The sequence below is a fragment of the Acipenser ruthenus genome, chromosome 11 (genome assembly GCF_902713425.1).
Source record: "Acipenser ruthenus chromosome 11, fAciRut3.2 maternal haplotype, whole genome shotgun sequence".
Taxonomy (NCBI): Eukaryota; Metazoa; Chordata; class Actinopteri; order Acipenseriformes; family Acipenseridae; genus Acipenser; species Acipenser ruthenus.
Window position 1 is genome coordinate 43,584,144 of NC_081199.1, and position 13,671 is coordinate 43,597,814.

Sequence of the window (13,671 nt, forward strand, 5' to 3'; positions counted from 1 at the left end):
ACTGCCGTCATTGTTTTATAATGCTTAATCCCTGGAGACTCAATCTGAACTTTAAATGAACTTTGTGTCTTTTTTGTTTTTTGGAATGCTAATAAAAGAACATAAAACACAGAGCAGAATTCCAGTGGAAGTAATAATGATAGGGCATGGTGATATGTGAGGTTTCTTCAATTTACATCCACCACCATTCACATGGGTTGAACAGACCTCATTGTCTTTGCAAAGATCTTGTATAACTATTACACGTTGGTTTTTAGACTTGGGCCTGGGAGCCAACAAGGCAGACTCGAAAGGCAAGATTTTGCTTGTTATCCTCAACAGTCAATGATCCAAAACACTGGGTTTCTTGGCCTTTCGTTGTATTTTAAAGTGATTTACTGCAATCAGCTGCCTATTTCTTTCTGTGTTAACATTTTGGCCGCTGCGTGAGAGAATGAGCTCATCCCCGCACCATCCAAATCTTTGAAATGCGAGCTGGTTTAATAATAAAGAGGAAGAATGTCTGATGATGGTACAGCGATTGTGACGTGTGTGTGTTTGGGGGGTGTGGTGGTGGTTAGACGATCCTGATTGGTGGCTAGTAGGCGAGGGTGAAACTTCACCTGTGCGTGGAGCTACACTGACTAAAGAAAATACCCCCGGATCACAAAGATCTTCAAAGCTCCTTTGATATCTCTGTTTGCATTGTTCAGTGCCACTGCAAGGTCAGCTATGGAACAGCAGTGGAGGAAGCAGTCTGGTAACACAGCTCAGAGGACAGCCCTGTACAGTATGTGTTGTGAATACAGCCCTGTATGTGTTGTGAATACAGTCCTGTATGTGTTGTGAATACAGTCCTGTATGTGTTGTGAATACAGTCCTGTATGTGTTGTGAATACAGTCCTGTATGTGTTGTGAGTAGAGTCCTGTATGTGTTGTAAGTAGAGCCCTGTATGTGTTGTGAATACAGCCCTGTATGTGTTGTGAATACAGCCCTGTATGTGTTGTGAGTAGAGCCCTGTATGTGTTGTGAGTAGAGCCCTGTATGTGTTGTGAGTAGAACCCTGTATGTGTTGTGAGTAGAGCCCTGTATGTGTTGTGAGTAGAGCCCTGTATGTGTTGTGAGTAGAGTCCTGTATGTGTTGTGAGTAGAGCCCTGTATGTGTTGTGAGTAGAGCCCTGTATGTGTTGTGAGTAGAACCCTGTATGTGTTGTAAGTAGAGCCCTGTATGTGTTGTGTGAGTACAGTCCTGTATGTGTTGTGAGTACAGTCCTGTATGTGTTGTGAGTAGAGCCCTGTATGTGTTGTGAGTACAGCCCTGTATGTGTTGTGAGTAGAGTCCTGTATGTGTTGTGAGTAGAGCCCTGTATGTGTTGTGAGTAGAGTCCTGTATGTGTTGTGAGTAGAGCCCTGTATGTGTTGTGAGTAGAGCCCTGTATGTGTTGTGAGTACAGTCCTGTATGTGTTGTGAGTAGAGCCCTGTATGTGTTGTGAGTACAGTCCTGTATGTGTTGTGAGTAGAGCCCTGTATGTGTTGTGAGTACAGCCCTGTATGTGTTGTAAGTAGAGCCCTGTATGTGTTGTGAGTAGAGCCCTGTATGTGTTGTGAGTACAGTCCTGTATGTGTTGTGAGTACAGTCCTGTATGTGTTGTAAGTAGAGCCCTGTATGTGTTGTGAGTACAGTCCTGTATGTGTTGTGAGTACAGTCCTGTATGTGTTGTAAGTAGAGCCCTGTATGTGTTGTAAGTAGAGCCCTGTATGTGTTGTGTGAGTACAGTCCTGTATGTGTTGTGAGTACAGTCCTGTATGTGTTGTAAGTAGAGCCCTGTATGTGTTGTGAGTAGAGCCCTGTATGTGTTGTGTGAGTAGAGTCCTGTATGTGTTGAGTTTCCCACTTGTTTAGCAGTAGTACAGATAATTCCTTTCACACCTGTTCCGTCTGGTGCGATTAACTCTGCTCATACAGCAGTGGGATAACTAAAAAGAACCGAAGCTAATACTTCATAAACTCATATCCTTGGTGATTTCACACCGTCTTTATGACTTAATGCTCTAAAACGTAATCATATTTAGTCAACCAGAAATGCCAAAGAAAACGATTGTAAAAGTTGTAAAGAGAGATTTTTGAAAGTATTTATGAAATGCATGGCCCTAATGTGTGGCTAGCGTGAAAACACTTGACTCTGATTTCATCAACGGTTCGGTATCTCAGTTTGAGAAACACAAGTGTAAGATGATTGCTGGGAGAGAAAGCCTTGATTTATGTGCCCATGTGCATGTCCGTGCACAGAGCTGATTCTTATCATCACAATGAGACCTGGCTGGCTTCATCCCCACTTTTGTGTCTGATCCTGTGTTTCAAGATATGTTTTCAGCCTACTGTACTGTGCAAAAGCTTATTTATTTGTGATGTTGGAGGGAGACAGAGAGAGAGAGAGAGAGAGAGAGAGAGAGAGAGAGAGAGGAGAGAGAGAGAGAGAGAGAGAGAGAGAGAGGGAGGGAGAGAGGGAGAGATGCATGTTTCAGTCTAAACTTACAGTGAAACACTTTGGGGGGAAAAAAAAAATCAGATACCCAAACCATTTTTACAGAGAACTGTCATGACAATAGAGATTCAATCCTGCTAATTGTTTAGTTACCAGATCCACTATGATTCATTGTTACCATCAGCAACTTTGGCCTACAATGTTTTGGTCTGTATGTGTGTGTTTGTGGATTGTTAATCATAATAGCTTACAATATCTGTAAAAACAATGGAAGACATACATAGACTATTCGAACCAGACAGGACACACACTTAAACTGAATATTTCCTCATTAGCAACTGGGGGGGCATCGTGACTCAGTATACAGGGTGTGTCCCAAACAGCACATTATTTAGCTTAAGGATCTGTGGGGTATTTGTTTTTCCAGAGTGAAGTGAATCAGCTTATTTGCTTGCTCTGCTGCTCTTCATCACATGAGACTCGAGTCTCATTTGCGGACGCTGCACGCTTGGCAGCTGCCTTTGACTTGTGTGCAGGAGTCCCCTCTTGTTCATTATTTGCTTTCGCCGCTGCCATCTGTTTATTTAGTTCCGACACCTGTACTGTCCCATCAGTCCCCAGCCTCCCTGTCACAGTGCGGACACTGAAGGAACAGCCTGCGAGATCAGCACCTGTGTCCTCTCCTTACACTCAGAACAAGGGGGTGTTGTTGGGTTTGAGGGAGTCCCGTTACTCTGCTTGCACTTCTTAGAAGTCAAATCTAAGAGACATGTGACCCTCCCTTAACTGCCTCTTTATGTTCACATACCTATTTGCTCAATGTCAGATATAATGGACAGCAAAAGGTTAATATATTAAGATTGCCTTTATAAAGAAGTTACAAAGTGGCTCTTTCTGGTAAAGGTAACCCTCTCATTTGAAGAAATTACCTGTGTGTAATGTATTGTACTTATTTTCAAATCAATGAATTCCACTGGTAACAGGAGGTTTGGTGCTTTTAGCTGGGGGGTGCAGTCCTGTGATCAGTGTGATTTCTGGAGTTCTGTTGGTGCTTTTAGCTGGGGGATGCAGTCCTGTGATCAGTGTGATTTCTGGAGTTCTGTTGGTGCTTTTAGCTGGGGGGGTGCAGTCCTGTGATCAGTGTGATTTCTGGAGTTCTGTTGGTGCTTTTAGCTGGGGGATGCAGTCCTGTGATCAGTGTGATTTCTGGAGTTCTGTTGGTGCTTTTAGCTGGGGGGGTGCAGTCCTGTGATCAGTGTGATTTCTGGAGTTCTGTTGGTGCTTTTAGCTGGGGGGGGTGCAGTCCTGTGATCAGTGTGATTTCTGGAGTTCTGTTGGTGCTTTTAGCTGGGGGGGGGGGGTGCAGTCCTGTGATCAGTGAGATTTCTGGAGTTCTGTTGGTGCTTTTAGCTGGGGGGGTGCAGTCCTGTGATCAGTGTGATTTCTGGAGTTCTGTTGGTGCTTTTAGCTGGGGGGATGCAGTCCTGTGATCAGTGTGATTTCTGGAGTTCTGTTGGTGCTTTTAGCTGGGGGGGTGCAGTCCTGTGATCAGTGTGATTTCTGGAGTTCTGTTGGTGCTTTTAGCTGGGGGGGTGCAGTCCTGTGATCAGTGAGATTTCTGGAGTTCTGTTGGTGCTTTTAGCTGGGGGGGTGCAGTCCTGTGATCAGTGTGGTTTCTGGAGTTCTGTTGGTGCTTTTAGCTGGGGGGATGCAGTCCTGTGATCAGTGTGATTTCTGGAGTTCTGTTGGTGCTTTTAGCTGGGGGGGTGCAGTCCTGTGATCAGTGTGATTTCTGGAGTTCTGTTGGTGCTTTTAGCTGGGGGGATGCAGTCCTGTGATCAGTGTGATTTCTGGAGTTCTGTTGGTGCTTTTAGCTGGGGGGTGCAGTCCTGTGATCAGTGTGATTTCTGGAGTTCTGTTGGTGCTTTTAGCTGGGGGGATGCAGTCCTGTGATCAGTGTGATTTCTGGAGTTCTGTTGGTGCTTTTAGTTGGGGGGATGCAGTCCTGTGATCAGTGAGATTTCTGGAGTTCTGAATCACTCGCACAAGTTGAAGGTCACGGTCATGATGAGGAAAACAAAAGTTAACCAAACTGTTTTCATACGCCTCAATCTTACAAGACAAATCTTTTGTGAGGCAAATGTGTACAACTCAGTGATGGAAATAAGACTCCCATTCATTGCATAGCAGTTTCACCCATTCCAGGTTTTACTATGACTCAGTGTATAGGTAACAAGCTGAGTGTGTCTTTTCATAGCACAGCCAGGATTAGATCAAACCGCTATGCAATGGGAGTCATATTTCCATCCCTGCCACTATTAAATAGTGGATACAGACCATGTCTCCAACCCAATTTCTTTGCATCAGTTTATCACAAAACCTCCAGTTAGGAACCAGCGACATAATGGTGAGACCTTCACTCTTGGCCGAGGAGATCCAAACAGATGCCTTCTAACCCTGCTAGCTACTCACGTCTAATCGGCTTACCCTGGCATAGATACGGACAACTGGCATCACGGGCAGGGCATCAAGATTGCACCTCATCTGCACTTCTTCTTTCTGTATGAAATACAATTGCTTTTATCATTTTTTAAAATATTGTTTTTACATAAAAAAACAAGTGAAAAATACAAAACAAATTCAGATAGATAAAATGGTAATATACCAAAGCAGTGCATAGTGTGTGTGTGTGTGTGTGTGTATATATATATATATATATATATATATATATATATATATATATATATATATATATATATATATATATATATATAGATATAGATAGATAGATATAATTACACACAACTAGTGAAGATTTAACAATCAGGTGACATGCTTGAAAGAGTTGTCATTAAATCTGTGAAACTGTGTTATTACAAGCACGTCGGTTAAAACAATTCTGGTATTATTTTTTGAGAACAATTACAACCTTAAAACCATGGTAAACTGGCCACGTGTAAATTAATCATACCGTGTTTCATTTTGTTTTATAAATTATTTATATACTCCAAACGTTTTATTTAGCACAAGTTACCTGCGCAGAGTTTGATACAGTCACGTGTGATCCGAAGAGACAGCTCGGTACTGAACAACACAGTGTAGTACAAAATAACGTTTAAAATTATTAGCAAAGCCAACGAAGCGGTTACAGGCATATAATTCCTACATTTAAACTGCCAATTTTATACGCAAGAAAACCTCTTCTACATGACGCTCAAAAATGTTCTTTGTTTGTTTTGTTTTTACCTCGTCAAAATAATCCCATCTGATAAAATTATGAGGGAGAAAAAACTGCCGTGCAACGTGTGAGCACACTGTTTATTGGATTGACCGGTACGACAGCATGCAAAGGAATAAATACGTGTCTTCTTAAATCAAAATCCACGAGTGCAGTGATGAGTTGTGGATAAAGCGGGCCTGAGCTTAATGCTGGTAATGATGCCCGTGGCAGACCTTCGCATTCCTGTTGAAGTGAGTGATCTCTTCGTGGTGCGGGTTCCTCCCCCAGGTATAGACAGCACATCAAAGGAAGCGGGGGTGCGCCAGCGCTGGAAGATATCAAACAGCCTCAACCCTTCTTCATGTGCCTGCATGCTGCGTTTCATTAATATATATATATATATATATATATATATATATATATATATATATATATATATATATATATATATATAATTAACCCCTGAGACAGTGAAATACATATGCCAATATTTACCTCAACTGTTTATTAGTACTGTAATAACATATATGCGTCCATTTACTGTATTACTAAAAGTAAACAGTTCAAGGCAGTGTGTTTGCTTTTCTTTCATATAGCTGAAGAAGGGCTTTTGTCCTAAGCATCCCAAAAAAACTTTTTAAAATCATTCAAACCTTTTGTGTACATCAAAAATAAACAACTTTAATGTGTTTCATTATATATATATATATATATATATATATAATATGTAACATTAAAAAAAAAATATATATGTTATTTTTAAAATCAGCCAGTAGTACCCACTTAATGAACAGCTCACTGTGCTCCTTGATCCTAGTCTTGTACTTATTTAGACCTGGTTAATGAAGCTGCTCATCTGGACTTCTTCATTGGTACCCCTACAGTATGATACAATAACTCTGAGCTCCACCTTCTCTTGTGGTAACATTGAAATACACGTTTCAAGCTCAGTACACATGTAGCACACACGTTACACTCCCAGCAGAGTTTACAGGTTCACGTCCAGTTCCTTCTTTCATTCAGTCTTTTAAGCTGCACCCAGGCATCTGTTTATTTAGTCTGCGAGAGAACTGTTTATTTTTCTTTGTTGGTACATTGAGAAGCTGAAGAGAAAGGGGGCTGCAGAATGCCACTGCTGTTGATTGGGTATGTTCACTGAAGCACGGCAGCTGGTAAAGTTTTTTAAAGTGGGGCCTTTGCTGTTGCAACAATTGGGCTCCGATAACATCACCACTCTGAACACATCGTTTCTGACTGCTGGGGTGCTGCAGCACATCGACAAATTAAAGGAACAAAAGGGAAAAGCGCAGCGCCTGCATTTAAAACTCTGCTTAAAACGGATATACACGGCTAAGCCCTTTCTAAATGAAAAGTAAACTGAGCTACCAACTGAGGGACAACAGCATGAAAGAGCCTGGAATGATGTTTTCTTTCAAGCAAAAACTGCCACTTGTTTGCACTGCACCAAGGCTAATCTTGTAGGCTCCACAAAGTTAAACAGACGGACTGCTTCCAACCAATCATCCATTTCGAGTAGTATATAAACATGCTGACAGCTACACAGGGATCGACAGACATGGCCTTACTGGGCTATTTCCTTAGGGCTGGGTTCCCAGTTTCTCGTATTTCCTCCTCTTCCTCCTCCTCCTTCTTCTACTTCATCTTATTCTTTTTTGAACAAGACGTTTAACCACAAGTCTTGCCATAGAATGACAAAGACAACGCAAACGAGATAGCTCGCTTGCTTTTGTGTTAGGGAGGTGCATTTCATTGGCTATTCTCGCCCAATGGCATGGATATTCACAGCAATTCACAGCATGTCCTCTTTCGTCCTGTTTTTTCACTACTCAGGTTCTTCTTGCAATGTTTAGAGTCTAACCGAAGCAATAATATATTGTGCACAAACCCCTTCCACCTTCCTGCACCTTTGTAAACTGTGACAAGCATGCTTCACACAGACTTTCAAGGCAGGTGCATTTTTATATAGCCCGCAGCCAGGAAGGAATTATTTTATTGTATGAATGTTCAGATGGTTAGGGGAGGTGCTCTTTATTCTGCATCGGTATTCTGATGGAATCTCCCTCTACTGGTGCCAATGAGCAGTTCCACTTCAGGAAGTCAAGTCTGGAACCAACTCCCCAGTAATGTTATTGAAGCTGACACCCTGGGATCCTTCAAGAAGCTGCTTGATGAGATTCTGGGATCAATAAGCTACTAACAACCAAACGAGCAAGATGGGCCGAATTGCCTCCTCTCGTTTGTAAACTTTCTTATGTTCTTAACCCTGTGCTCTTTCAGTGCTACTCCAATACACAAAGGACTTCTCATTAAAACACATTCAGCTCCCAATGCATTAAACACAAAACCCAGGGGGCTTTTGTCTGAGATCATCTCTTAACCACATTCTTTAGGTTGTTAAGAGCATTTTTTTTTATTAAAAATATAAAAACAGCTAGCCTGAACGCAATACAGCAATGAAAAAGTGCATCAATTTTGTAATAAGGCTGTATTTTTATGCTGTTTTTTTGTGTGTCTTGTTTAGGTTTGATCTACTGAATCATCACCATCTGAAGATGGAGACTTCGGCTCAAACCGCTAATGAGACAAAGGAGACCAAGGGCTCAATCATAGAGGGGAACGGCTTCACGGACACGGGCAAGAAATCATCATCCTCAGCGATAGCACGAGGTACAAATCCCTCCGTTAGGAGCAGGGAATCATCATCCTCAGTGATAGCACGAGGTGCAAGCACCCTGTTAGGAGCAGGGAATCATTATCCTCAGCGATAGCATGAGGTGCACACCCCCTGTTAGGAGCAGGGAATCATCATCCTCAGTGATAGCACGAGGTGCAAGCACCCTGTTAGGAGCAGGGAATCATTATCCTCAGCGATAGCATGAGGTGCACACCCCCTGTTAGGAGCAGGGAATCATCATCCTCAGTGATAGCATGAGGTGCAAATCCCCTGTTAGGAGCAGGGAATCATTATCCTCAGTGATAGCACGAGGTGCAAGCACCCTGTTAGGTGCAGGGAATCATCATCCTCAGTGATAGCATGAGGTGCACACCCCCTGTTAGGTGCAGGGAATCATTATCCTCAGCGATAGCATGAGGTGCAAGCACCCTGTTAGGAGCAGGGAATCATTATCCTCAGTGATAGCATGAGGTGCAAGCACCCTGTTAGGTGCAGGGAATCATTATCCTCAGCGATAGCATGAGGTGCAAGCACCCTGTTAGGAGCAGGGAATCATTATCCTCAGTGATAGCATGAGGTGCAAGCACCCTGTTAGGAGCAGGGAATCATTATCCTCAGCGATAGCATGAGGTGCACACCCCCTGTTAGGAGCAGGGAATCATCATCCTCAGTGATAGCATGAGGTGCAAATCCCCTGTTAGGAGCAGGGAATCATTATCCTCAGTGATAGCACGAGGTGCAAGCACCCTGTTAGGTGCAGGGAATCATCATCCTCAGTGATAGCATGAGGTGCACACCCCCTGTTAGGTGCAGGGAATCATTATCCTCAGCGATAGCATGAGGTGCAAGCACCCTGTTAGGAGCAGGGAATCATTATCCTCAGTGATAGCATGAGGTGCAAGCACCCTGTTAGGTGCAGGGAATCATTATCCTCAGCGATAGCATGAGGTGCAAGCACCCTGTTAGGAGCAGGGAATCATTATCCTCAGTGATAGCATGAGGTGCAAGCACCCTGTTAGGAGCAGGGAATCATTATCCTCAGCGATAGCATGAGGTGCACACCCCCTGTTAGGAGCAGGGAATCATCATCCTCAGTGATAGCATGAGGTGCAAATCCCCTGTTAGGAGCAGGGAATCATTATCCTCAGTGATAGCACGAGGTGCAAGCACCCTGTTAGGTGCAGGGAATCATCATCCTCAGTGATAGCATGAGGTGCACACCCCCTGTTAGGTGCAGGGAATCATTATCCTCAGCGATAGCATGAGGTGCAAGCACCCTGTTAGGAGCAGGGAATCATTATCCTCAGTGATAGCATGAGGTGCAAGCACCCTGTTAGGTGCAGGGAATCATTATCCTCAGCGATAGCATGAGGTGCAAGCACCCTGTTAGGAGCAGGGAATCATTATCCTCAGTGATAGCATGAGGTGCAAGCACCCCGTTAGGAGCAGGGAATCATCATCCTCAGTGATAGCACGAGGTGCAAATCCCTCCGTTAGGAGCAGGGAATCATTATCCTCAGCGATAGCACGAGGTGCACACCCCCTGTTAGGAGCAGGGAATCATCATCCTCAGTGATAGCACAAGGTGCAAATCTCCTGTTAGGAGCAGGGAATCATCATCCTCAGTGATAGCACGAGGTGCAAATCCCTCCGTTAGGAGCAGGGAATCATCATCCTCAGCGATAGCACGAGGTGCACACCCCCTGTTAGGAGCAGGGAATCATTATCCTCAGTGACAGCATGAGGTGCACACCCCCTGTTAGGTGCAGGGAATCATTATCCTCAGTGATAGCATGAGGTGCAAGCACCCTGTTAGGTGCAGGGAATCATCATCCTCAGCGATAGCATGAGGTGCACACCCCCTGTTAGGAGCAGGGAATCATTATCCTCAGCGATAGCATGAGGTGCAAGCACCCTGTTAGGAGCAGGGAATCATTATCCTCAGTGATAGCATGAGGTGCAAGCACCCTGTTAGGAGCAGGGAATCATTATCCTTAGTGATAGCATGAGGTGCACACCCCCTGTTAGGTGCAGGGAATCATTATCCTCAGTGATAGCACGAGGTGCACACCCCCTGTCAGGTGCAGGGAATCATTATCCTCAGTGATAGCATGAGGTGCAAGCACCCTGTTAGGTGCAGGGAATCATTATCCTCAGCGATAGCATGAGGTGCACACCCCCTGTTAGGTGCAGGGAATCATTATCCTCAGTGATAGCATGAGGTGCACACCCCCTGTTAGGTGCAGGGAATCATTATCCTCAGTGATAGCATGAGGTGCAAGCACCATGTTAGGAGCAGGGAATCATTATCCTCAGTGATAGCATGAGGTGCACACCCCCTGTTAGGTGCAGGGAATCATTATCCTCAGTGATAGCACGAGGTGCACACCCCCTGTTAGGTGCAGGGAATCATTATCCTCAGTGATAGCATGAGGTGCAAGCACCCCGTTAGGTGCAGGGAATCATTATCCTCAGTGATAGCATGAGGTGCAAGCACCCTGTTAGGTGCAGGGAATCATTATCCTCAGCGATAGCACGAGGTGCACACCCCCTGTTAGGAGCAGGGAATCATCATCCTCAGTGATAGCACGAGGTGCACACCCCCTGTTAGGAGCAGGGAATCATTATCCTCAGTGATAGCACGAGGTGCACAACCCCTGTTAGGAGCAGGGAATCATCATCCTCAGCGATAGCATGAGGTGCACACCCCCTGTTAGGAGCAGGGAATCATTATCCTCAGTGATAGCATGAGGTGCAAGCACCCTGTTAGGAGCAGGGAATCATCATCCTCAGTGATAGCACGAGGTGCAAGCACCCTGTTAGGAGCAGGGAATGCGACTCTCCCTGGCCGGCAACTCCAGGGAGACATGCATGGGCTTTAAACATATTTAAAGCTGGTCCTAAATCTTACCAATCACTTGCTTTGTTTCCAGACACATCCTGCATGGCAGAGACTTAATGAGTTGTGTTCAGTGACTCATGTTTGTATGTAAATCATCAACACAGAACATGCAATACAATGTTCAGCAGTAAAAGTTAAACAAGGAGTGCTTTAACTGCCTTCTTGCATGAGAACTTGTTGAGAGGATCAGCCAGCAATTACTAGTAAATACAGCCCTAACTAAGTTGCAATTCTACTGCTGTCAAGCAGTTATTTAGACTACATTTAAAGCCTGACAACTTATTTAAGATACAAAACACACATGCATCGGTACTGTATTACATTTGTGGACAACCTTTTTATAAATCAGTGTAAAATTAGATAATAATGAACCCTTCTTTTTAATATGTTATTCTCAGTAATATTTGCTTCTTGTTTGCCCAGTGTAGGAATGGCAAGCTCAGAGTGCGAGTGTGAAAGATGTCAGTGAATGCATGATGAAAGCAGCACATAATGAGCTTTAAAGACCTGGCTCTACCTCCAGTGTATAGAAGTAATAAATTACTTAAACTAGCTAGCAGTGGAATAGACTCTGCATCAGAGACGACACATAGTCCTTCTGAGGTCGACAAAGATGCTGATTGAAGGCTGCCTTTGAAATGGTAATCCGAGTTCTGACATGATGGTGTCTTTATGCTTTAATGAAGAGCTTGGTGGCCTCCACAATAAAGTAATAGTCATTAATTGTTTATTAAAGCAACGAGTGGAAAGGAGACAGCTGTTATTGACAATGACTGCATTTTACTGGCACATATTCACTGGAAATCTGTCTTATTTACTTTAACTAGCAGTTTTTATTTTCACCTTAAAACATTCATCATGAACTTGTGCAACAGGTTGACATCAGAAAGTGTCATTTCTTCCCTTTTTCTTACTTTATTAAACCCCTTAACTCTTCAGAATTACTGTCTGCATTCCCAAACCTTTTTTCTTACTTTATTAAACCCCTTAACTCTTCAGAATTACTGTCTGCATTCCCAAACCTGCATTCCCAAAAGAGAATGCGGGCCGCCCTGGCTTTGATTATGTGGGCTGGTTAGGGGCTTGGGAGTGTCTGGGTTCAGGGAGTGGGTAATAGCAAACATGTGGAAGTGACCAGCTTCTCACTGGTACATACTGCAGACATGGGAGCCAGCTGGGAGTCAAAGAGCAGAATCATTTCAATATGAGTTTTAATAACTCAGGTTTTTAGTGACAAGAAGACAAATAAATTACCTTCATTCATTTAAACACATTTATTTTTAATCGAAAGCAGTAAGACATTACATCTAAAAATGCCACTTCCTTTTAAAAAGAAGCATTATAGTCCCAGTTACCGTGTCTTTTGAAATGATAAGATAAACTTTTATACCAATTTTTCAACCAGTGCCCAGTGTAAAATTTGAATTAGACAAAGAGCAGTCATATACTGAATGGACAAGTATGATAAAAACATGGCAAAGTCTATAGAAAATGCACAGTTCAGGAATAGGAACAGTATGGTCACTTTTGGTATGGTTATAGAAGATAAAAAAAAGACTAGACTAGACAAAGTGATGGATCAAATCCAGACTAGAAAGAGCGTTGGGGCAGTAAAGGGGCTCACAGTAGACGTTTGAAGTTGTGTTGAGTTAGGGTAAGTCAGGATGATTTTAATACAAACTCAATGTGCTCTTTCTATAAATATACGTGCATCTCTGTACCCTGGTAAAGACATGTCACTGATGTCGCATGGCTGCGCATGAAGGACAGAATGACTGGGAAAAAAGCGGAACTATTCCGTTAAAATGTATTATTTCTTTTGCACATATTAATATACATAGAAATGAGCCTGGACTGGGGGCATTATACTGCTGTTGTGACGGTCCTTGAACCCTGTCATTTCTCAGCACTTCCGCGTCTTTGTTAAAATCCAGCCCTGTCGCTTCATTGTCAAGGTGGCGTTTACAATTGGCTCTGGGAGTTTTGTCACATCAGTCATGCCCACCCCTGCGAGAGCCAGCCAGCTCTATTAAATCTGGCTTCTTTTGCATTCCTGTCCAGCATTATTTATTTGTAACAATTTCCTCTCTATCAAAGGACACAGCTAATGCAGAGTTTTAATATGTTACTTACACATAAAAACAAGCTATTTACGGCTCGGTACGAGAATGAATGGGGTGCTGCCGACTCCGATCTGTTATACCAGAGTTTAACAATCTGGATTACTAATAGAACCATTTATCATGGGGCCGCTTGTTTGTTTTATGGTAGAAGCCAGGGTCCTGGTCCCTCTGCTCTATGGAAATAGTGTGCGGATAATGAACTCTAGTAAGTCACTTTGTTTAAAAGGGAAACCGCTGCTGGAGTCAATTAAAAGCAGACCAGGT

The 13,671-nt window shown here is 43.4% G+C and overlaps 1 protein-coding gene across 2 annotated transcripts in view; it reads left to right on the forward strand.

Annotated features, from left to right (window-relative positions):
• Positions 1 to 13,671, forward strand: part of LOC117426943 (zinc finger protein GLI2) — a 101,304-nt gene that overhangs the window by 14,248 nt on the left and 73,385 nt on the right. Inside the window, exon 2 of one of the 2 annotated variants that reach the window (XM_034045200.3) lies at positions 8,230 to 8,375. In XM_034045200.3, the coding sequence (XP_033901091.3) occupies positions 8,261 to 8,375 (115 nt within the window). In that variant the 5' untranslated portion in view covers positions 8,230 to 8,260. Of the gene's footprint in view, positions 1 to 8,229; positions 8,376 to 10,901; positions 10,923 to 13,671 lie in introns of those variants that run through there. The other variant, XM_059034088.1, reaches the window with a different exon arrangement.